We start from the raw sequence: 26,192 nt of genomic DNA on the forward strand, positions 1-26,192 counted from the left end.
TATGTTATACGTGACGTCTCGACAATCCTTCAGCTTTAGTGACTAAAATTCTCCCTCTTTGCAGCCAAGAATTGAGTTTCCTTTGGGTTTTCAATATTAGAGGATCAGAATTTAGTTTACATCTTGTTTTTGGTCTTTATTAATTACAATTCCTAAGTATATAACTTGATTTTTCCCAGGAATATTGCATATAGAGAGTCTGGGGGCACCTCTGAGATCATTTACAGGGCATTGTTCATTTCCCCAACCCACTGAATCGTGAATCTCTCTCTGGGGGAGTCGACTCCGGGATGATTCGGTCTGTGTTTGTCTTCGCGTTGTCAGCCATATTAGCGCCCTCCTCCTCCATCTCGACCACCGCTAACTTCAGGACATGCACGCGTCAGGCCGGTTATAAGGACGAAGAGGCATAACGGTTTTATCTGTTTGAAAGAACACTTTCAAATCTGTACAATGGAGGCCGTCAAGGCGTTTAACGGCGAGGTTTGTATGATATTTATTTGTATGAATGTAGACACGATAAACTCGAGTGTAACGTTAGGCCTCTGTTGTCATCAAGCCGGTTGCATGGTGCAGGCCATATATATCTTACATAATTTCACCATTTAATATTTAAAAATCTGATAGGTCTGTGTGAATCTTTGCGTGCATTTTAAAAACTGAAAGAGTAAATGCAATAAATTCAGATTCAAATTCAGTGTTTGGCGTTTTTTTTTCCGTCATCTTCTTAGTGGAAAACATGTTGACCAAAAATATTAAACAAAAAAATAGTCCGGCAGCTAAAAGTGTCTTTAGGCATTTTCTTAACTATAGTCTTTTTTTGCTTTAGTATATTTAATCCTATTTAGGAAGTTCTGGTAATATGAGCGCTAATGTTTCCGCTTCGTGTAAGTGCTGGCGAGCAGCTGAGCTTATCTAGACAGCAGGGCATCATAGGCCGCTCAACTTAACTGCTTTTTACGGCATAACAAGCATGTTTCAAATCAGTACGAAAATGCTGCAACCTCGAAAAAGTCATGTGATGCCCAAAGATATTGTAGGTTGTCTCAAGGGGTTTGGAGACAATGCCTTTGTTATTAAAACTAAATTGCTAACAGTTAGCAGCAGACGATTAGCCGTGCTAGTGAACATCCCATCTAAACCTGTTTCAATGTAATAGACTTCACTTTTCTCTGAATTAGTTCAGTGAGATCATATCTTTATCAATTAGTTCGTGTTTCAGTGTGAGTTTTCATTCTCGTGGGCTAGTTTATCTGTAAATTGAAATAAGGAATTATAATCAACCAATGAGTTGTATGTGTTTATGGTTTAGCAGTGTAAATCATATAAAAGTTACGTTTAGAGAAAAAGGAAAAAGAGTCCCCCCAAAAAAGGAGACTTGTGTAAAAGGACAATGTGATTTTATTGCAACTATAAGTTTGCAGTATCCCTGTAATACATCTTGTAGTTACAACATAATAGCAACAAACCGAAATGTGATTATATATCTTTTGTTCTTGTTAGATGTTTTTTTATATAAAAAAAAAAATGAATTACTGAATGCAAATATAGTACAAATATACGTTAGGGTTGCGTGATATATCGGCCGATATAGGTTCATTTTTAATGTTATCCTTATCAGCCCAATAAGAAAATTTGGCCGATATATTAAGGCCGATATATTAAAGCCGATAAATAATGGATTATTTCCATCACCTACACTTCAGATGCACACTGTTCACCGTGATGGTTTTGAATTGCTTGAAATATGATTGTAATAACTTAAAAAAGGAAAATATAGTTCAAGCGACATGCAAGTCTGTCATATAGGCTACATAAAATAATGAGAACATCATTATAATTGTGTGCTTTGGGACAAGGCTTTCAATTGTGAGACTTTTGTTCTTGTAATCCAGCTCTCAAAAATTATATAAAAATTTAGATTTATCGACCAATATATCGGTTATCGGCTTTCAAATATAAAGAATTATTGGTTACGGTATCGGCCAAAATGTTCATATTGGTGCATCCCTAATATACATGTAATTTATGTACATGCATCCAGCAGATCACATTAGACCAAATTAATAACTTGCATTATAAAGAAAGAATGTTAAATGAAATCACAAATTCACCATATGTTTTGTTTTGTTTTTCAGCTGTACTCACTGAATGAATACAAACCACCTATCTCCAAAGCAAAGATGACCCAAATTACAAAATCAGCAATTAAAGCTATAAAGGTAAGTTTAATAACAAGGTAAAATAACATTAAGGCCAAGTTTTAATGGAGTCCCCCAACTGATTACTCTATTCCCATCTTGGATTTATCCCAAAGAACACGTTTATTCATGACCATTAAAGCATCATGTGTTAATACCCCCCCCTTGCTTAAGTTGCATTTTTCTATTACATTTAATGTAAAAAAAAAAAAAAAGTAAATAAAGCTAAATGTTTAGAACACTATTAACATAGCTATAGGCTATTTTAGTTCCCTTTACTCCACAACAAATCCATTAAATTTAACGGTATTCAGAACAGAACAAGAATGACATCAAGACAAAGACATCAAGACAAAAAACATTTTTTTTAAAGTGAAACTGAAACAAACTCATGGAACTCGTTGGGCTCATGGAGACAACCTCGCTCATTCAGCACGAATCCAAATGTTTCCATATTCATGATGCATTTGGACGCTAACTATTATTTAATATGTATACTAGGCTTTGTACTTCACTTGTGTTCCAATACATAAACATAATCCTTCACACGCGCTAAAATGAGCTTTGCACACAGGATGTGCTTTTAGCTGGTTTGGTCTCCTTTCCCAGGGTTCGTACGGTCATGAAAAACCTGGGAAAGTTATGTAATTTTACAATGGCAATTTCCAGGCCTGGAAAAGGTTTGGAAAAGTCATGGAAATTAGCTTCAAAATATTTATGTAAGAGAATGTTTAGCCTTTGTGATAATATTGGTTAAATACACTATAATACTTAACGTTCATTCGATCCATCCGACTCCAGAATTGCATCAGATTTCGTTTTGCAGCGTTGAGCATTATAACCAATCGCACACGTTTCTGTTGAGCTTATGAATGTGATGGTCAATCAGAGGTGTTCAGATTAGTCATGCTTTGTTGACTGAAACTCGTGAATTCTCCCATCATGAACAATAAAGTGCAGATTCGATGTAAAGAGCTTCATGTCGCAGTGTAGTCCGTTCCCGTGATTTTAACGGCAGTGTTTGTGAGAGCTTAAAAGTCGTCCAAGTTATGGACCTCTTCACGATCGGTCAAGTTCTCTGCTGCCTTTCTGTATACAGTTTATTCCGGTTAATATCAATTATTCATCATGCTGATAAGATTGTCTTCAATTTCTAATGCGTAAAAAATCATTAAAATAATTCATAAATGCTTCTTAGATTTTATCCGTGTAGCCAGAATATTACGTGCAGTTTCCCCAAACGCAAAAACATTTTCATTCTATTAATCAATATTAATAATCTTTATTACAATATCAAGAGCATTAATTGAGGATTATGACCCTGTAAAGAGTTCCTGTTAATTTTATAATTTATGAGTAACATTAAACAGTCTGTGTAAATAAACATTTATGCTATTTCAGATGCAGCGTCTGTTTCACCTTAGCAGTGTAAAGATGGCTTTTGTTAATAACATTTTATTGGTAGCAGTCTATAGTATTCTGATTGATTTAAGTAATTAAATGTAAATGTAAGTATTTGACAAGACAGCACAGGTGATCATAAAAAATGCCCCTGGAAATCAATTGCAAAGGGGCCCATTAATGGAAAAGTGAATTTCTGACCCTGACATGGGGTAACGTCTGGTTTGTACTTTGGTCTAAATTGCAGAAAAAATAAACTTGACTGTTTTTGGGGAATTCAAATAGGGACGTTATCTTTATGACTGATGGTTATCCAATGAGATTAATCGTAAATAGGAGCCAAAGCTGTTTTAAAGTCGTCTTGGTTTCCAAATTTTGTGTTCCAAAAGTTTGTCTCACTGCCACCTTGTAAAGTTACTGTCAGTGTTACTGGACAGTGGACACTTTTATTTATTTATTTATTTAACATTGTTGCCTCCCATGGATGAATGTAAATTCCATGACAGTAGGGCTGAACGATTAATTGCATTATAATATCCCTATATGATAAAATTAGATTTAACCACAAAGGCTGTGATTACACTCTGGTCACGTGACATGCGAGAGTAAAGCAGTCTGCAGAGGAAGCTTGGCACGCTACGCATATAAGCCTGGCATACAGGAAAGATCAGTTTATGTTTAATCTATTTAATGTTGTGTTGGTCATCATACTATACAATAGGGGTGGGCGGTATGACCAAAATTCTATTTCACGGTATGACTCATTTTATTTCACGGTAACGATATATTTCACGATATAGATATTTATATATGTAGTTATTCTCGAAAAATCGACAAAAAGGGCTTTGTATAATAAATAAACCCAAATACTTCACATTGTTTTCTTTTTCTCTTATTTGGTAAATTATTTATTTGGTAAACTATTTAGATAGCTAAATATAAACAAAACACACTCATCAACTTTTAGATAAACTGCCCCCAACTAACTGATATTAAATACAACTCATAGGTGCAATTAAACTTTAAATAAAGTGTATCTCATGTTATGCTTTACTTCATCAATCAGTTTATAATATCTGAATATTTTATATTGAACTATTCTATTCATGATAAATTAGTTACTTCCTTTTAATTTTGTAGGATAGTAATACTAGTTATGTTTAAATGTGTTACCCGGTACATTTTTGCCATGTCTGCTTACACTGCGTTTTTAAGGGGCTTATTTTGCTCTTTTTGTGATATCTGGCAACCCGTCACCCTGCGCTTTAATCAATAGAAGTTCAGAAGTGACTAGGAGGAGAATAGCAGCTACTGTTAGTGTTGACTAAGTAGCCTAGTTTAAATTATACACACCTTGTAACTGCGTCATTATTTGACCATAGCCCGGTGAACACCGCGCTCCCTCAGTGCGTGTGCACGCGCGCGTCTTCTGCATCAGTAAAATGCGATCGGTTAATTTGAGTGTCAAGTTGTAATCACGGATCGAATCAAAGGAAGATTTTATCAGCTGGTTCGGTGGCCAATTATTTGAAGTTAGAAATATATAAATCGCGATGCATATTTAGTAATTTTGCCTCAGATAGGCTACAGGATTATACATTCACTTTAACAAGCAGGTTGTTCATTACCACGGGCGGCAAGCTGTTTGCGTGTTTAAAAACTATACATAAGAGACGGAAAGATGCAGATAACTATACATTATTTAAGGTTATTTCTATTCGTTACGATATTGATAACTGTTGTTGTCCAGCTTTCCCCGTTGCGATCGTGCACTAATCTGTCTGCTGCGCCTTTCCCCCCGAAAATATCACGTTAACAACAACAACAACAACCCTTTAGAAAATGTAATTCCTTTGTGGATCCTCTTGATCTGCTTTCTCTGTGTTTCTTTTTACAATTCTCAGTGTTTCAGTCTTACGCACGTTGCACGCGAGTTAACCACGCCCACTTATTTGCATTTCTTAAAAATCTGTTACGGTTGACATTTTCTACCGCGGTAACGATATATACCGTCATACCGCCCAGCCCTACTATACAATAGAGGTGGGAGAAAAGATTCACTCTCCAACATTTCTGGATCGATTCTGAGCTTAGTTTTTAATCACAGATGCGTAATGACGCTGTGTGTGCTTTAGAAACACCCGTGTTCTGCTTGCTTCCAATTCCTCACACACACACCACTCAAACCTTCAGTAAAACAATCTTTCATAAAGTTCGGAAAGGTTGAAGCGAATTACAAGGACATTCTCATTGCACAGGATATGCGCATAGAAACGTGCGCTTTGCTTGATGTTACGCGCAGGGATGCACCGATACCATTTTTTCAGTGTAGGATTTCTATTAGGGCTGGGTAAAAAAATATCGATTTCTCGATATTAATCGATTCTAATTTTTACGAACCGATATCGATTCTTAAATCTGAGTCAGTAGAAATGTTTCTATCGTGTCTTAAGCTATTTTAACTGTGATCTTAATTGTCTACCGCCTGTAAACTGGTGTCTTAAAGGGATAGTTTACACAAAAATGAAAATTCTGTCATTTACTCACCCTTATGTTGTTCCAAACCTGCATGAGTTTCTTTCTTCTGTTGAACATAAAAGAAGATTGAGCAAAACGTGGGTAACCAAACAGTTTATGGTAGCCATTGACTTCCATAGTTTTTTTTTTTTTTTCTACTGTGGATGTCAATGGCCACTGTCAACTGTCTGGTAACCAACATTCTTCAAAATATATTTTATGTTCAACAGAAGAAAAAAACTCATACAGGTTTGGAACAACATAAGGGTGAGTAAATGACAGATGCATGTGCAATAATAGTTTGTTTTTCATCCCCGTTCAATTTACCATATTGTTAAAAGGTGCTGTATGTGTTTTTTTGACTGTACTAATGCATAAAAATACCATAATATGTTTGCAGACATTTAAGAGAATGTGATATTTAAGTTCACATACATGTTTCTCAGAAAAGGCCAAATCTGCTAAAGGCTAATTAAATGTAACAAATCATGTAAAAATATGATCATCTTTTGTTGGAAAATTAAAGGGATAGTTCGGCCAAAAATGATATTTAAACGATGCATTACTCACCCTCAAGCCGTTCGAGATGCATATGTCAATCTTGTTTCAGACGAACACATTTTCAGTTATTTTAGAAAATGTCTTAGACCCTTCAGTGGATATAATGTGAAGCAATGGGGTCCACCTCCTTCAAGTCCCAAAATGTGCATATATCCTTCACAGAAGTAATCCATCCGGCTCCAGGGGGATAAACGAAGGCCTTATGAGGGTAATCCGTGCGGTTTTGTCGTAAAAATATACATATTTAAAACTTTATAAATAAAAATATCTGACTTCCGGCAACGATCGACGCGCGTCCACGGGTGATGGAAGTCGGCGTACGAGGTAGGACGTAGCGTCGTGACGTAGAACGAACGCGCCCGCGCAGCCAGAGAGCTATGCAGAGAGCAGAGCAAAACATCACCCGTGAACGCGCGTCGATCGTTGCCGGAAGTCAGATATTTTCATTTATAAAGTTTTAAATATGTATATTTTTACGACAAAACCGCACGGATTACCCTCATAAGGCCTTCGTTTATCCCCCTGGAGCCGGATGGATGACTTCTGTGAAGGATATATGCACATTTTGGGACTTGAAGGATGTGGACCCCATTGCTTCACATTATATCCACTGAAGGGTCTAAGACATTTTCTAAAATAACTGAAAATGTGTTCGTCTGAAACAAGATTGACATATGCATCTCGAACGGCTTGAGGGTGAGTAATGCATGGTTTAAATATAATTTTTGGCCGAACTATCCCTTTAAACGACATTTATCAAACTCTGATTTTGCCTTAATCTTTTAAACAACTGACGGGGATTTTTAGGAACTGACAGGTGATTTTTATGAAATGTAGTTTGATCACAATTTTCTCAATTTCCCAATTTCTCACATCAGCTTAGGAGAGTCAAATTGGATGACTACAGCGTCTCATCTCAGGATCACTTGTTTAACAGTTTATCTATTGCCAAAATTATGAAAAAAGATCAGTCAAGCATAGAAAATATTCAAATCAGTAGGGCTGGACCCGAATATTTGTTTGGTGGGTTGGTATTCGATTTGAAAATGTGACATTCGAATACCGTATTTTCCGCACTATAAGGCGCACTTAAAAGCCTTTAATTTTCTCAAAAAACGACAGTGCGCCTTATAATGCGGAGCGCCTTATATATGGATGGTGAACACACGTTCACCAAGACGGGGAGACAGCGCCGGGCGACTTACGCCACTATCTGCCAATGGATCATGGATGCCTGGGCTGATATATCAGTCTCCTCTGATCCGAGCTTTCACGAAGACAGGAATAATCTCTTTATTCAGCCGGCTCACATACCCGTATTTACTTCCTGTTTTCGGCAGAAGTCCACAGTAGTTGATTGTCTAGTTCGCGCGGGCGCGATCAAACCTCCTCCGTGTGTTCAACATCTGATTCGGATGAACTATCCATTTGAGCTGATATTCTCCGAACACCATACAGCACCGTCATCGGCTGACAGCTGACAGGCTGAGTCTCCACTGTTGCTTAGTTACCAATGATCGCGCGCGCGCGCGCACTCGACAATCGCCTACTGTGGACTTCGACCGAAAACAGGAAGAAAATACGGGTATGTGAGCTGGCTGAATAAACATCATTTTTATTCATATCTTTCACATTTACTGGAGTCAGATTCACCGTGTTCACTCACATGGCTGTGCACTTGTAATGACACATTAAGGTTGTTAAGAGGCTAAAAGCAGGTTTAAAACTTTTCCCGTTTAAGTCAACAGGGTGCAAATTTTAAAAAGAGGATAACGGTGTAGGCAACACCGGTTTTTGTCGTTGTTATCTGTACTGACAGCACTCCAAATTTACAAAAAATGAGCTCAATGTTAAAATTGACCGGAGTTTTCCTTTAACGTTTGAACAACGTTACCATGGGAGTGAACAGAGTTGTCAGAAAGCTTAATAAAGTTTGACTTTATCTGACTTTTTTGTTGACATTTGTTGACATCTAGTGGACGCATAACGCAAACCCAGTCAAACTTTTGACTGCAGTATCTTATGCGCCTTATAATCCGGTGCGCCCTATATATGAAAAATGTTCTAAAATAGGTCATTCATTGAAGGCGCGCCTTATAATCCGGTGCGCCGTATAGTGCGGAAAATACGGTATTCGTTTTTTTCGTGTGTTTTTTTTTTTTGCACACCTGGCATCCCCCTTGAAAGAAAATATTTTTTCACAATACATATTGTTTTAATTAAATGAATCACACACAGTAAACAAATCCTTAACAAAAAACAAAAACAAACATTGCAATGAACGTGTTTTGTTTTAAATAAATCACACACAGTAAACAAAACCTTAACAAAAAAAACGTTGCAATTTAGACGCGCAAACTGCGTGCCGGTGTGGCGAGACCTACATGCTCGGGCATATTCGGCTTTAAGTCGTTCATCTTCGGCTCAGATGCGGCGTCGCGCACGCTGTTACAAAAAAAGCCGTGCACACAGCCAAGCGAAATGGGGTCTTGCCGGTCTTGCGCACCCAACGCGTCATTTTTTCCGCGCGCACCTTTTGCGCTCGTGCGGACGTGTCGAGTATAAACAAGGCTTTACTCCGTTTCAGCGCGCGCTCTGATCGGTAAAGGTGCACAGACCTCTCCCGAATCATCTCCAGCAGTAGCAGCCTCCGAAGCACCACTAACTCCGCCTCCGTTTCCCTCGTAAGATGATATTAGTATTTAAACTTTCTCTATGATAAAAAATGTTTGTAAAAAATATTTTAATAGCACGGTTTTGGCGTATTATTATTATTATTATATAATAACCGTCACACCCCTACATATAGAGATTCCGAAGCTTCGAATATTCGATGTTCATTACTACCGAAGCTTCGAAGCTCAAAAAATGGTATTCGGACCAGCCCTACAAATCAGTAATGTCATAATCAGAATGTATTAGTTTGTGCAAGAAAAATGTCCGTCAAAATATAACGTACAACTTCCTGTTTCTGTCAGGAACCAGCACTTGACTTTTCAGTTGGATTGGCTTTTATTCTTTTAAGCATGCAGTGTGAAATATTTCACTCAGTTTCCTGGTCATTCTGATTCAGTGTCAATGAGTGAAGATCAAATACTCTCGTGTGTTATGTATTATGCACATTACACATCTGTCTCTGAAAGACAGCATGTTTAAGCTGCTCAGGGTGCCATTTTCTCCTCCTCGGAAAGCGATGACGTAGTCAAAATATCCAGTAGTGTGGGTTTTCCAGGAAATGTATGTATTCCCTGGACCTCTGCTTCTCGTAAATACTACTATGTATTGTGCACATTATTTGGGGTGTGCGAAACAACGCTTTCCAATATTTTGAATTTGGCCTGCAGTACTCATTTCCACCAGTAGTTGTCAATATTACGTATTGCACCTTTAAACCCTTCCCAATGAAGATCTCTAAAGGTTATTGGGGTTTTACTAAATTATCTGTATAGCCTACATATGAAAACAATCCAATCAGGTTTTGTTGGTACTAGGGCTGTCACGGTGAAGGAATTGTGATTTTGAGTGGCTCAATAGCGCAATATGCCATTTAATTTAGATTTATTTATACTTATTTGTTGCTATATAAATATGTTACGCGGTGGTCAGCAGGCACAAAAATGAGGACATATTCAGTAACCGAAAACCAAACAGCATTTACAATATCCGTTTACAATATTTACTTCTTATTAGGGTTTAAAACGTGTTACAGTAATACACACTGGTGTCAAAAGGGACAACTTACTTCCAAAGGAAAACACTACCTCTTACTATTAAAGTGAAAGAAGGATAAAAAAACCTTTGTAAGAATTTTTTACTGTCATAAGGTATGTGATCATAACATATCTGGTGTATGTGGAATCATGTTAAACATTTAAATCAACATTTTGTAAGTCCATAAGTAGTTGTCCTTAGGCCCTTTTTAGTTTTATTAGTTTTATTATTATATTAGTTTTTATACCTTTTAAAAGTGTGCGTTTGTATGAACTATTGTGTAAATGTTTTGTAGAACTGAAAATACCTCTAAAACACTTTAATAAATATATTGTCTTAAAAGTAGGGATGCACCAATACCCCTTTTTCCAGAATGAGTACGAGACTAGGGCTGGGTATTGGCAAGGGTCTCACGATTCAATACATATCGCGATGCATGTCACGAATCAATATATTACGATACATATTGCAATTTGCGGTTTGAAGATGGACGCTTGTTGGTGTTGTTATCCTGTGTATCCAGATTTTGGCTGAGGTTGCAGTGCTGCCATTTCATCTGCGTGGTGTCTTAAGTGATAAGGCAAGTTGGTTGTTTCTTGAATATTTTAGTGTAGCCTGGCAAAGCTTACAAACAGCAATTGTTTTATCTAATTATAATTTACTACTCCCTGACTTAATTTTAAACCAAAGTGCACCCACATGTCGGCTCTGCAAGCTGGAGGCGCTCTTATATTTTCCGGCATGCTTGCTCCCGCTTACTTCTGAGACATCGGCCGCATGAATGACGGGCTTTGTAGACAGCGAGTCAGCGATCTATAGGATCTGAGGAGGTTATTTGACACACAGAAGGGATTTGATGAAATGTTGATGTCATTTTAAACCATTTAAGGCATGATTAAAAAAAAAAAAAAAGTATTGATGCTAGAGGTTGGAATATCGATACACTATCGTGAAAAAACAAATTACGATAGTTAGCTGTATCGATATTTTTGCACAGCCCTATTATACGAGACGATGCTTTCATTATTGTACTCGTTGATACAGAGTACCGATACCTGTATTTTCATTGCATTAGTAATAATAATAAAAAAAGAGTATAGAACCCAAAGGAATATGAATCATATTAGTTGGTTTAATTTGTTTACCAAATAGATGTTTTCTTTTGGAATTTTATTTTTAGTTCAGTTATATATTTTTTATATATTTTGTATCCATTGTGAAACTACAGGACTTTCTTCTTTTTCCTAAGAACAGGCGATTAAGTTTGGTCTCCAGCGAACAAAGATTTAGCAACAATCCTTCATATTTGGTGATTCTCAAATTTAGCAGTATGCACAACTTGGGATAAAGAGGTATCTCTTTACTAATAATTTGAAAAATGTCCTTTCACAAGATGAGGGCAGTATGTTATGTTATGTTTTGCTTTATTCATTCTGTGATCATTAAGGCCTATATCTTTTTCTAGTAGTCTGTTTAGCACTACAATGATGAGGACTGGAGAACACACTTTTTTTTCTTCTTCTTTTTAAACCCTACTGAAATCAGACATCTGTCCTCTTCATTAATTCTCATAGTTGAGGAACATATGTTTACTGATAACTAAACTAGCTAATCATGCTAAGATTTACTTTGTATGGAAAGTAGCCGTTTAGATAATTATTTAGTGCTGTTGTCTTAGTCTTGGCTGTGAGTGCACATTTTATTTATGGCTTGTTGATAAGGCGATTTTAAATGGTTAATTGCTTAAGTTAACCTTGGTTCTTAATAAGGATGAACATGTCAAATTTCTTTTAAGTTGTTTTGTCTTTTGGGATATAAATAATTAAAAAAAATTGTAGAGTATTGTAATAAATCTCTACTGAATCAAATATTGGACAGATAGATATATATACTGATTATTGTATGATTTGTATAATAGTTGTAACAAGGCGGTGCATAAAAGGGCATTCATAGCTGTTTTAGCTACTAACCTGATTTATAAAGTGGTGATTTGAAGACCGATCATGTGAAGTAGTTTTTTGTTTGTAGAGTTTCATACATTGTGGCAACACAGTGTAGTTGAGTGTATTGTGACATGACATGAAATGATGAAGGGATGGGTTTAGTGTTTAGTGCAAAAGAAGTCAAAAGCCTCGTTTCTACCTGGTAAGATGTTTTAGTGATTCAATCACAATTGGTCAGCGCTACATAAAGTGGAAACCTTTTGTGATCACACCACTGAAACCTATACAAATTAATTGAAGGCACAATATGTAGGATTTTTGAATTGAAACCACTCGGTATATATTTTATATTTATATTAGTTTATATATTAGTTATTATATTAGTTTTATGTTTTGTTGAATTGCATTATCCCATATGTTTCCAACAATGTTTTAATCCAGAGAAATCCACAATTTTACATGGATTGCGTCGCCTGTCAATGACATCATATCCGCGCTACCCTTGATTTCTGGGTTTTCTTCCGTAGAAACCCCAAAGATGCTTTAATATATAATGTGTTTTATTAGACCGATGAGCAACTATTTGGAGACATTTATAGATAGAAAACGAATCATTGTTATTCAACACGGTTAGTCTTATTGTTATAAACTCGCTGTAAATCAAGAAAACAAGAGTTTATAACATGTTTGTACCATGCCTCAGAGACAATGCTATTTTGTCAAGTGGCTAACATAGCCACCGTAACAGCATTTTCTCCATCATATAATATATTTTAAATTAATTGCATGCTATTTAGCAACACAAGTCATCCAGCTTTTGTTAATATGATTTTCTAGTATCGACCTAGCTTACTGCAGTGTGCAACAAGTCTCATACCAGCCGAGCAAACGCACAGAGTAACGGTATAACATAACTTGCAACACACTTTTTAGTATGATTGTTTGACCAAGTAAAACAGCTCTGAGTTACCCCACAATATTAATTTAAGTAAAGTGATCTGTATGAGTAGTAATTCAGCATGTGCATCTATTTCAGTAGAATGAAATACAGTTACGTTTGATCACTTAAATTAAAAACATTAACAATGTTCAAGTTCAGGGAAGGAGGCAGACATTAAACGTAACTTTAATCGTAAAAGAAAAACAAACAAAAGGAAAGGACTGCGGCATACGCACAATAAACGTAAAATATCCCAGGCTCTCGACCCTTCCCTGCTTCATACCACAGTAACATTAATAAAACTTTAATACATTAGCTCATCCACGAACAAGATTTCTGCCCGAGTCCCGTCAGATTGCTTTCCATCGGCTGTGGAGGTGAAGACAACACTTTCCATGACTCCACACTCATTTGCGGCATCATCAAGCTACGCCTTTGTTTTGAATAAGCGACCTCTAGCAAAATGACATATTGTGCCTTTAAAAAACTGCGACTGCATCACCTTTGTGTTGTAAACACTGCTGTTTGCATTCCTGACAGATTAGTAAAGCACCACCTACTCACCTCACTCAACTAATGTAATCAGTATGGGATGTTATATAGGAAGTGTACCATACCAAAACATGCATTGAAATTGATGTCTGTGGCAAATAAGAAATCTTGTGTTTGTGTCCATTCGTGTGACACTTGGCCCTAAGGGTGGGCAATATGAAAAATCTTATATCACGATAATGTTTAGTAATTTTATTTCACGCTAAAGATATATATCACGATATAAAAAATGAGGTTATGACACAAGCGGAGGCAAGCATGAGTAATAAACACCATCAGCTTGGAACAATTCAGGTATCATTCGGGTGTTCTGGTCCTTGAGGACCCCCAACACTGCACGTTTGAGGGTGTTTTTACACTGCCAGGTTAGTTCAGGACAGGGCACGGTTCGCATGAACAATTGCTAATGTGAAAGCTGTCATGTGGACCTGGGAGCGTGCCGAGGTACCGAACCCGAGACTTCCTGTGCCTGTGACTAAACTGTGCTGCGATTCACTTGAATGTGAAAGCAACACTAAGTCAGGTGCGAGCTTGTTCAGGGAGTAAAGTAACCTGCGCATGCGTTTTAGCCGCTTACAATGTATTTAGTTCCATAAACACATGTAAGGGGATGATAGTTATACAATAAAACACATGTAAGGGGATGATAGTTATACAATAAAACACATGTAAGGGATGATAGTAATTTAATAAAACACATGTAAGGGATGATAGTAATACAATAAAACACATGTGAGGGATGATAATAATTTAATAAAACACATGTAAGGGATGATAGTAATTTAATAAAACACATGTAAGGGATGAGTGTTGATGAGACCTTGGATGTGAGCGAGAGTGAGCCTGGAGTGTATTTGCGCATAGCGTGTGCAATCAGGGAAACAAATTAATAGCTATCCACTATTTCCTCAAAAGAGCCTGTTTGCAAACAGCCGAAAGCCGCCTTCATGCGACACACATATACAGTAAACGCAAGTTTAGTTTACTTTTCTGTGCATAATAGCACCAAATTAATAAAAAAAAATGACCCACATTCTGTTTTGTGTGAAACCAGACCAACACTGCCGGGGAGGGGGCACAGTATAAAAACGCCCTGAAAGTCCCCTCTTTCTGACACATTTCAGGTCCTGCAGTTTCTTCTAATGAGCTGATGAGTTGAATCAGGTGTGTTTGATTGGGGAGACAAAGAACATGTGCAGTGTTGGGTATCCTTCAGGAACAGGGTGGAGAAATGCTGCACTAGAATAACCGATTTGGAGCACACAATATACAAAATAGAATTGACCACTCAAGTACTTTATTTAAATGTTCTCTTTACATTTTCCACTCATTCTTTGTATAAATCATGGCACAAGCTCAGGCCATTTACAGGTTATCTGTATCAGTTTTCTAACTGAGTATTTTTTTTGTTGGTGTTTCTGCGACATTGCAGTTGTTGCATAGTTGGTATATTGAACTCCTAATGTATTGTTTGTTTTTCTGTGAATAACACATCTTTCCCCTTCCCTCAGCAGCTCTCCCAGCTCCCCCAAAGCACTGAAAGTCAAGCAGGAGGATGGGGCGAGAGAGAGTTTCAAAGAGATAAGGGAACCCCTAACCAGCTTAGGTAGGAGATGGGCTGTTTCAAAAGGAGGATGGAAGAAGCCACATGAGAAATAACTCAAAATGCTCTTTAATATAGGCAGGAGTGTTAGGGGGCCCTTATGGTTCCCAGGGTTCACTGCTTCAGTGATGTCATCACACCTGTATTTATGTATTGCGCGTGTAGACCAATGCCGTTTGAAGAGTGTTTTTAATGGAAGTGCTAAGTTTTATGCCTGCAGGTGTTAGTCTTAGTCTCTTCTTGCTGTTATGACAACTTCTGTGTAGCAAGTTTGTCTGGAAGGGTCTTGACTTGAGTTTATTCAGAGATTTGACGCTTTCATTTAAGATAGTTTAGGCTACTATTTTGTTTGACCAAGTGAGATGTAGTTCTTGAGTCTTGGATGTCCGAGGAAGATGTGTTGGTTGTCATAATGAACATCAAGCTCACTAGACGAGATGATGCACGATATTGGGTTCACGAGAACAAGACGAGACTATATTTTAATGCTGTTTTTAAGAAATCTTTTATAACAAAATATGACTGGAAAAATACTGAAAGTCACAAAATGCAAAACGATGAAGATGCATTTTGAAATGTATGGCTGTTACTAACAATTATTTTGGTAATCGAGGAACCGGTTGATTATTTTGACGAATATTCAAGTATACTGGAATTTTTTTTATGGTAATAAAAATAGACCTGAGTGCCTTTTTAAAATAGCTTAAAATGCATATATAATAACAATTAGGGATGCACAATATATCCGCCACCGTATCAATATCAGCTGATATTTGATCAATTTTAATGTTATCGATACCGACCCAATAAGAAAATTTGGCCACAAGTCTGTCATATAGGCTACATAAAATTAGAATGAAAATACTACTGTAAAAGAACGGTGTGAATTCTGTCCGCCCATGTTTCAGTGCACTTTGTTACAGGATAATCGCATCCACAGCAGTGTTACCTTCTTGACTTTAAGTTTGCATGTGCATTCACAGCCTTTTGTTTTGTACAAATGCAAGTTGTATTATTGTTTATTTTGTGTGCGTGTGTGTATATGTATATATATATATATATATATATATATATATATATGATTTATCTCATATAGGATGCATTTGTTTAAGAATTAACACAGTAGTAAAATGCGCCGGTGATCAGCTTAAGTGCATGCAGCTCAAACAGCAATGCACGACATTAATAACTATGATTGGGACTATCATATTAAATAACATTATGAAGAGAACACTATTGTAATAAAACCTTGTGAATTATTTGGGTTTAGTTGCTGTATTTCAGCTCGTTGTCGTTGTTACGAGAAGAGTGCATCCACAACAGGAGTGACACATTCTGAATAGCACTTAACTTGGTTCGTTTACTTGTGCATTTGCATCATTTTGTGCAGATATAAGATGTAATATTATGTTTATGTTGCATAATGTCTGATTAATCTCATATAGGATGCGTTTGGTTGACTTAAACGGCTAAAGTTCATTAGAAGTTCGCTTTAAAATGAAAATTACCCCATGATTTACTCATCTTCAAGCCATCTTAGGTGTATATGACGACTTTCAGACGAATACAATCAGAGTTATATTAAAAATAGCCTGGCTCTTCCAAGCTTGATAATGGCAGTGAATTCCAACCATCAGATTGAAGCTCAAAAAAGTGCATCCATCCATCATAATCGAACTCCACGCGGCTCCGGGGGTTAATAAAGGGCTTCTGAATCGAAGCGATGAGTTTGTGTAAGAAAAATATTCATATTTAAAACTTTATGAAGTAAAATAACAAGCTTACGAACATACGGATTCGAATTAAGTCTAAGAGCTACTTATGCAAGTAATGTGTCGTACTGCTGATATTTATGCTACGCCATAACGCACTACGCTACTTCCGACATCATAAGTTGCGCATTAGGCGTAAGTAGAAAGCTAGAATTTTACTTTGTAACGTGTTAAATATGAATAATTTTCTTAAACAGACTCATCGTCTCAATTCAGGAGGCATTTATTAACCCCCGGGCGCGTGTGGAGTTCGTTTATGATGGATGGATGCACTTTTTTGAGCTTTAAACTGTTGGTTGCAATTCACTGCCATTATCAAGCTTGGAAGAGCCAGGATATTTTTTTGTAATATAACTCCGATTGTATTCGTCTGAAAGAAGTCATTTACACCTAGGATGGCTTGAGGGTGAGTAAATCATGGGGTAATTTTCATTTGAAAGTGAACTACTCCTTCAAGCTCTACAGCTTCAGTGCAGCTCAAACAGTATTGCTATTTGGAACAGTAATATTAATTTAAGATCATGTTTATTTTTCAAAAACATTGATGCACTTTTAATTTCATCAGTAATGTGGCTTAGTTAAAATCATTTCGTTAGGCCTATTGTCTGTGCAGAGGCCATTTTATTTATCCATGGCACATGCATTTTGATTCTTTAAGTGATGTTGTCCAAAGACCTGTTTGCATTGTTGGTATTATTTTATTTGTTTGTAAGGCAATAGATTTTTTTTTTTTTTGATAAAGAAAGTTGGCCATAGGAGTGTAAAATTAATTTTAAATTTTACACTGGTTCAAACTAGGCTACTGTAGGTCTACTGTATGTTTGATTCATGTTGTGGGACATGGCTTGTAATTATGAGACTTTTGTTTTTGTAATCAGGCTCTTAAAAATTATATAAATTTAGATTTAGATCTATTGGCCAATTTATCAGTGATTGGCTTTCAAATATAAAACATTATCAGTATCTGCCAAATTTTTCAATAACAATGAGTCAATTCAGGGCTCAACATAAAAAAAATCCCCACTGGCCCCCGGGGCCAGTAGATCAGAGTTTTGCTGGCCCCTTCTATATTTTTACTGGCCCTGAAAGAAATAGAATGAAAAGCACTTTTCCATTAAACTGTATTTATTGTATACATTAGGATAAATTTTTCTTGTCCCCTCACAATGACAGTAAACTAATTATTACATTACATGAGTGATGAGTTACATAGGCTATATTTTCACTTCAAAATGGCGAAATTAGACAAAAGTATATTAGTTTGCCTGATTATTTTTGTCATACGTTTAACATTTATGACCTAAAAAACTGTCAATGAAGAACGCGCTAAATCTGATTATAACAAGACTGAAGCGAACACAAATTTGTGTAGCTTACACTTAATCACACATTTTTAGGGGGGCTAGGCAGAAGTTTAGGGGGGAATTTGATTACACTATTTTTAGCATGTCGGCACTCGGCAGGCCGGTTATGCATTTTGCATTTTGGTCGGCTTTTGTTGTAAATTTCCGGCAAACGAAACAGTACATGCCCTCATCGCCTTTCTCCACCCAGGTGTACTGCGTTTTCCATGACACTAGGAATTAGGACTGGGCGATATGGCCAAAAAATCATATCTCGGTATTTTTTGGTTAAATGGCTATATACGATATATATCTCGGTACTTTCTACGTTTTTCTATTTGGATAAAGAAAATCTGTATTTATAAAAAAAAATAAAAAATTCACATCCTCCTTAATGATATCCAAACAATGTTGATATTGAAGGATATGGAACAAATATAGTGAATGTAATGTAGGCTATGCAATATATTACGTGCAAAAAGGTGGTTAAAATCACATTACATTCTAACATTACAATCTAAAAACAAAAATAATGCTTTTGTTTTTAAAATGACTAAGGCTAAACTAAAAATGAAAATAAAAACAAAAGCACAACTAATTATATTAGCCTGCATTTGATTACCCCGTTATAATGCTCACGTACATAAAAACATAGGCCTACTTGTAGGTTTAAAATTCCACATATGGCACATTTATTGTCTCCAACAACAAATATTTTAGCAAGATGTATATTTTAGTCAGAATTATTGCGCTACTCTTCTATTGTGCTCGTCTGTTAGGCGCGCGTGCTCGCGGCAGCGCTCGTTCACGGAAGCTTGAATTTTAACGGAGATTCACTTGCAGAAGCTCGTCCTCTCCTGACAGTGAAATGGACATATTTGTTTGACTTTCTAACATTTACAGATGGAGAATATACCTGTAAAATGTAAGTTAAGCACTGAGGAAAGCACCACGTCTCAAACGCATTAAACAGCGCAAGTATTTATCTGTCAGTCAGCAACAGTATCTGTCAGAGCATCTGACAGGGCAAGCTGCTTTAAACTTGTTAACTATATCTTACCAGTTATTTTGAAGTGCTTAATATAAGCTTGTGTCATGTTTAGGACAAATTGTACTATGTTTTTTCACTGCAGGAGCTCACACTGCGTACTCCGCTATTTTTCAGATGTGCTCGTATCCAACTACTGTATCGATATAAACAGTATTGCCTCATTCCATATCGTTTAAAAAAAATCGATATATTGTACAAACTCGAATTACCGCCCAGCCCTATAGGAATGTCCTCGTATCAGCCTCGTAGTTCTTTGACATTTTAACACGTTATAACCTGAAGTAACATTGACACTCTTCGCGCCACTCTATATGACGTTTGCTGTTTGTTTTGCTGATGGCCATTCACTGGCCCGCGCGGGCCAGTGACTGGCCAATCAACTAGCCCGACATACTCTTTTACTGGCCCCGGGCCATCGGGCCATTGCTTATGTCAAGCCCTGGTCAATTATAATGGGTTCAAATAAAGTATCAAAACCAAATAATCATATGGTTTTATTGGAGAACACTGTTAAAATACATAATGTAATATACATAATATAAACATAATCAACTTATGTACATTACGCATTATAACAAATTCTGGCAGAGTGCGCCAACGGCCTGGTGATTGTTGTTACACTTTACAGCAGGGGTCTTCAAGGTTTTTCAGGGTAAGGACCCCTTAGGCGTTAGAAACATGGAGCAGGGACCTCGATAAAACATGTCAAGCAGAACTACATATTAAGCATATAGCCTAGCCGTCGATGTTAATAGAAACTAACCATATTTTGATAGTTATATTAAGACAATAGATTAGAACTCTGGATTATTGTTGTTGCACATGCATCATTGTCTGTATATTAATTTTTATCGTTAAAATTGAGATTTATGCACCAAGAAACATGCATGAAATTAGTGAGGTTTCTCTAGTAAAGTGCAGATGTAATATGTTAGCAATGGCTCCACCATAACAAGAATAGCAATGTACAAGCCAGACATTTAAGATTTACAAGTCATTACTTTTACTTATAATTGGAATGGAATTTCAAAAATATATTGATACGAATATTTTTCTATCAATCTATTAGTCTGCTTTGACATTTCTTGCATCTATTTTGACATGCCATATTTTGTCCCGTGCAAGTTATCTCTGTCAGTTGCAATTTCGAGAGTAAATCCCGCATTTATATGTAAATGTCACTTCCGAAATTTTGCACCATGTAATTGGCCCTCCATTCTTAGCAGCATGAAAAACAAAACTTTTATTCAGTGGATTATATAGGCTATAACCTCAAAAGTGCGCAAAGTCTGCTTTCTTTACAATCACTAAAAAGCTGTCACTTATCTCAGTTCGCGATCTCACAAAGTTCCATTAAAATCATTAGTTGTATACACTGCATAATAAATCTCTTACTTGCATCGTTTCTTTGTTTGTTAATGAGAGGATTCACGAGTGTTCAGAACTCTCCACTGAACAAAACCTCCAGCGTTTTGACCGGTTACTGGATTGTGACTAAATTAATCTCTGATTACCCATTGTGTTCAAGCAATCAACAAAGATGTCCGTGACTGGTTACATTTCTCACAGCTGGATAAACGCGTTGTAAATTGGAACATTTGACGTTCTTCAGAGCGCAAACACAAATCCATGCACTGATTTGCACTAATTGGATAAACTGAGGGTGCTCTTGCTTTCGTTTGAGGGTGCTTGTATTGAAATTTAACCCATGTTTATGACAAATTTATTTGTGGTCAAACATTAATTGGCGGTCCCCTGCAGTACCTTGGTTGAAGATCCATGCTTACAGCATGATCCAATTCTTGTTTAATATTGGCCAAACAACATTTAATTCAAATATCCACTTAATCTTTAATACTTGGCCACTTCTTTACAGTAGAAATGCTGAAGCCACTGTAATTTCTTGAACAAGAATATGTGGACATCAAAACATGTAAACTCAGAATGAGGGTTTAAACTTTTATTTTGAAATCGTGATGAACAACAATTAGCATATTTAGAAACACATTGATGTATTCTCCTGTGTTGGTGTAGGTTTATAAATGATTTGTTACAAATCTGGTGGAATGGTGCACGTTGCGTTCCCAGATAAACGTTACCCAAACTCACAGCATATGCAGATAAGGAGTTTAACCGAGCTGCTGAGACGTGCTTCACACATGTAAATGATAACAGTGCAACACTTCACTATGATACACAGTGCATCAGACTTTATATGCGTTCCCAAATTAACGTTACTGGAAACCCAAAAAACAGCACATGCAGAGACTTGAGTTCGCATGGAGGAGCATTTACTGTGAATAGAGCTTCTCTGAGACTCTGGAAGAAACAAAAGTGTCACGCTTCACTCTGAAACACACAGCTAGCACAAATACTTATTTAATTGAATTGCAGTGTTTGTGATTTCATTACGGTATATAGCACTATGCTATATTATGATTTTTAAATGGTTTTAAAATATCGTGCAGCTTTAGAAAACGAGGAAATGTGACAACTCTAAACGAATCATTTTTAGTCTTACTTTCTGAGTATGAGTTTTCATATGCAGTAAAAGACAGAACAATATAGTGTAAGCACAGTAAAAGGTTTTGCCATAAACTCAACTCTGTCATGCTGATATCATGACAGCTTTTCACCTTGTCACATGATACGAGATGTCATTTTATTAGCCTATTGTTTAGATCATGTTTTAATTTAGCAAAGTTCAAAAACATGCTTTAAGGGTTGCTAGTTAGTTTGTTGGAATTTTTGACTTTGTCCATATTTTTTCTAGAGCCCGACCGATATGGATTTTTGGGGGCCGATACCGATTAAAAAAAGCCAGATACCGATATATCGGCCGATATTATTTGTGTATATTATAATACAGTAGCATTATAGTATTATATTATAGTATTATAGTACAGTACCAGTCAAAAGTTTGGACACACTTTCCTATTGGTGTGTACAAACTTTTGACTGGTACTGTATATAGAATACACAGTATAAACAGAATAAATATATAAATGTTTTGCAATTATCACTCAAATATGGTGATCAAACACTTGTGTGACAAAGATATGTAATGGAGACAGGGTGAATGATAGAATGAGAATGATACATTTGAGCTGTAACCAAACTACTTTGCATTGCATGTTATATTATATTATATTATAAATACTGTTGCATAATCTTAACTTTGTCTTTTAATTTAGTCACGTTATATAAAACATAACTTGTATCAATAAATATATCAAGTGTCACTGACAAAACCTTATTATCTTCTATTTTTAGTCTTAATTCCTCTAATCTCTACCAGTGGAGGAAGAACTCAGATCTTTTTACTAAAGTAAAATTAATAATATCATAATGAAAACGTTTTTAATTACATATGTACAGTACTTTTATATTTTAAATAAGTAGTAAGCAAAATGTACTAAACGTGAAACAAAGTGTTATAATTATATAAATTATTGGAATATTGCTTGATGTTGTAGCGTTATAGGCAGAATGAGCTTCAACACTGTCTACACCGGACGCGGCCGTTGTTTCTCGCGAAAACCTGCTTGTTAGATGCGAAAAAGCGCCCGTTATAAAGCAGAATGTGGCATCAGTTTACTGTCGGAGATTTGTCGCTCGCGCAACGCATTATAATCAATGTTTCATCAACCAATTGCCTGGATTTAATAAATAAGAAGTAAATATAGCAGACAATATAATCAGGACTTCTCAGCTGCGCGCTTGCAATGGTCACAAGCTCACACAATACGTGACAGAGGCTGGTAGCAGAGAAATCAATTCTGTGAATTACACTGCGTAAATAAAAAGTAGGCCTAATAGGCTACTACCCACCGGATGAAGAAGGGTTGGCTCTCAACAGAACATAAAATATTCATTTTATTTTATTTTTCGTGTTCGCATTTATGAGGAAAAAACAATGTTACGGATGTGACAAGCTCTGAAAGCGGCACTAAAGTGCTTTAAAACTTTCACAGAGACCTCAAACAGAAAGCACAAAGCCTTTCACAAAGTGAATTTCGTTTTGTATTAATTGTATCTTAATTTTAATCAATGTTTCATCAACCATTTGCCTGGATTTAATAAATAAGTAAATATAGCGGACAATAGATAATCTCGACACGGAGGCGCCGGCGCGTGAACTGCAACTCCTCTCATAAATGAACCGAAACTCAGCGTATAGACCTGGGAAATATATCTATATTGAAATGTGTACTTTTAAACAGAACAATTCAAAACGAAAGACAGACTGCTCTCTGCTGTAATCCGTATGAAATGTGCATTTCTCTCTGGCGTTCACTGAAGAACGCGAGTCAGCGTCGTCAACTTTGCAGCGACACTGACTGAAAACACTTGTTTATTAATAAACAATTAAAATGTCTCCTTGCTATATTTGATGTATTCACAATCATTACTTTTGCCAGTTCTTTGTGACAGCTTTTAGGTGCTGTATTGGCAGCACCACCCTTACATGAATCACCGCACCGCATTTATTAAAATATTAATTTATCGGCCATTATAAATGCTGATACCGACAGTTAGGAAAATGCCTAATATTGGCCGATAATATCGGCCCGCCGATATATCGGTCGGGCTCTAATTTTTTCTGAAGAAAGACCAGAATAAATGTTGAGAGACCAAATTTTATATGTCATTTTTACCCCCTGTAATTTGGCTTCAAATCTCAGGTGAAGATTGTCATTGTCACCCTGCTCTATGAATATTTATGGAGTAATCCAATATTTTGTATAGTAAAAGAGTAAGAAGTGGTGCGTTATAGCTTGAGCTGCTAGTTTTCTTTTAATAAAGTTGCAGATATGTACAGCTGGCTAATCTGGGTCTGTATTAAAGGGGTTTATTTTGTTTCAGGGCTGGAACTAGTGATTATTTTTTCAATCCATTAATCTATCGATTCTTTTTTATGGTTAATCAATTGTTTATTTTCTGAATAGTCAATTAATTCTTTGGTTAATTGACCTATAATTTACCAAAAAATAATAACCGTAACTAATCTATGCACTAACCTTTAGTCTTTTACCTAATGATATTTATCACAAAAGATTAGGTTTATGCAGTGTAGGACGAATTAGGCCTGGGACACACTGGCTGCGTGGCGTAAGCGTCTCAGCTGCGTGGCGTGTCCGTTTTTATTTCGGCTCCCATGTTAACAGGTTAGAGCTTGCAGACTGCCTGCGTGATACGCGTGCATGCTAGAAATAGAACCGACGCCTATTTTTCACGCGACACGCAAGCGTGTTGGAAGCGTTTCCAGGCAAAATAGAATAGGAAAATCTGTTTATATGTTATTTTGTACACGAATAAATATTAATAAATTACATTTTGATATACAGAATTCAGATATACAAATAATTTAAAAATAAATAATGATCATTTTTCAAATATTGCACCTGTCAATACAGAACGAAATATTATGTAGTCTACTTTGCTGTCAATACTGCTGACAGTGTCTTTATCAGTAGGCTTTATATTTATGCTTAACATGAAGTATAGGGCTTCCACAATACGTCCTCCCTGTACATCACCTAGCAGCAGCAGCGCCGCGTCAGACACGCTTCTGGTGTGCAAAGACACAGAAAACGCCACGCAGCTGACACGCAACAGAAACGCCACGCTCACGCCACGCAGCCAGTGTGTCCCAGGCCTTGGGAAAGTGTTTACTATGGCTGCTGGGTTCAGTATTTTGGGGGGATTTACACCAGCAATTGCTTACAAGTGTGAATCCTGAAATGATTTGTTCATTCAGGAGATTAAAGAAGATGCTTGAATATGTTCATACAGCTGTATGATCAAACAGATGAAGAGTGGAAACCATAGCAACAAGAGTCAAACATGAAGTTTTACAATGATTGACAGCGCATCAATCTTATTAAATAAATGAGTCCAATCGAGGCGTGAGTTCACCCATCAGATGTTTTAAATAACCAATAGCAGCGTTAAATGCTTTAACCGGTTGCAGAGTATACGTTTCAGATGCACGGCATCTCGTAAAAACAGAATGCTGTATGAACGCAGCCGTATTAACCACAAAATATGCAGACTGATCTCATGAAATGGCGTATGTATGACACGCCAATTCGTATTTCCATTTTTGGCGTGCTATCAACACGCATAATCGCTTTTCAGCGTGTTTATGAACGCCGTTGACTTAACGTTACATTACTGTATATATAAATATATGACCTACCTCAACCCCGTCCCTAAACCTACCCGTCACTGGGGTTAATACCATTTATGAGTCTTCCCCTACCATCCTAGGAAAAAAATATCGCTCCACAGATGTAGATCTACATTTAGCTCCGTTTCGCTCGGACATTTAACAGCGTGTACATACACGCGGAATCACTCGGACATTTAACGGCGTAGACATACACGCATACACGCGGATAGCTCAAAATGCGTATAGATAACACGCCACTTGACTTGAAAGTGGCGTGTATGTTTACGCAAAAGTCATGATGCCATGTTGCAATATGAGACTGACGACCGTATTCTAGTGCTGTGTAAAACTTCACTGTAATAGTCCAAATACTTTATGGCTGCAACTAACGATCATTTTGATAATCAATTAGGTGGCCAATC

General features: G+C 36.7%; 1 protein-coding gene across 1 annotated transcript in view; it reads left to right on the top strand.

Moving 5' to 3' along the window:
- Positions 1-299: 299 nt before the first annotated feature.
- Positions 300-26,192, top strand: part of scaf8 (SR-related CTD-associated factor 8) — a 63,489-nt gene continuing 37,596 nt past the window's right edge. Inside the window, exons 1-2 of the mRNA XM_056255910.1 lie at positions 300-483; positions 2,139-2,222. Of these exons, the coding sequence (XP_056111885.1) occupies positions 454-483; positions 2,139-2,222 (114 nt within the window). The 5' untranslated portion in view covers positions 300-453. The remainder of the gene's footprint in view (positions 484-2,138; positions 2,223-26,192) is intronic.

Source organism: Rhinichthys klamathensis, unplaced genomic scaffold, assembly GCF_029890125.1.
Source record: "Rhinichthys klamathensis goyatoka isolate OS25496 unplaced genomic scaffold, OSU_Roscu_1.1 h1tg000123l_1, whole genome shotgun sequence".
In the NCBI taxonomy this organism is placed as follows: Eukaryota; Metazoa; Chordata; class Actinopteri; order Cypriniformes; family Leuciscidae; genus Rhinichthys; species Rhinichthys klamathensis.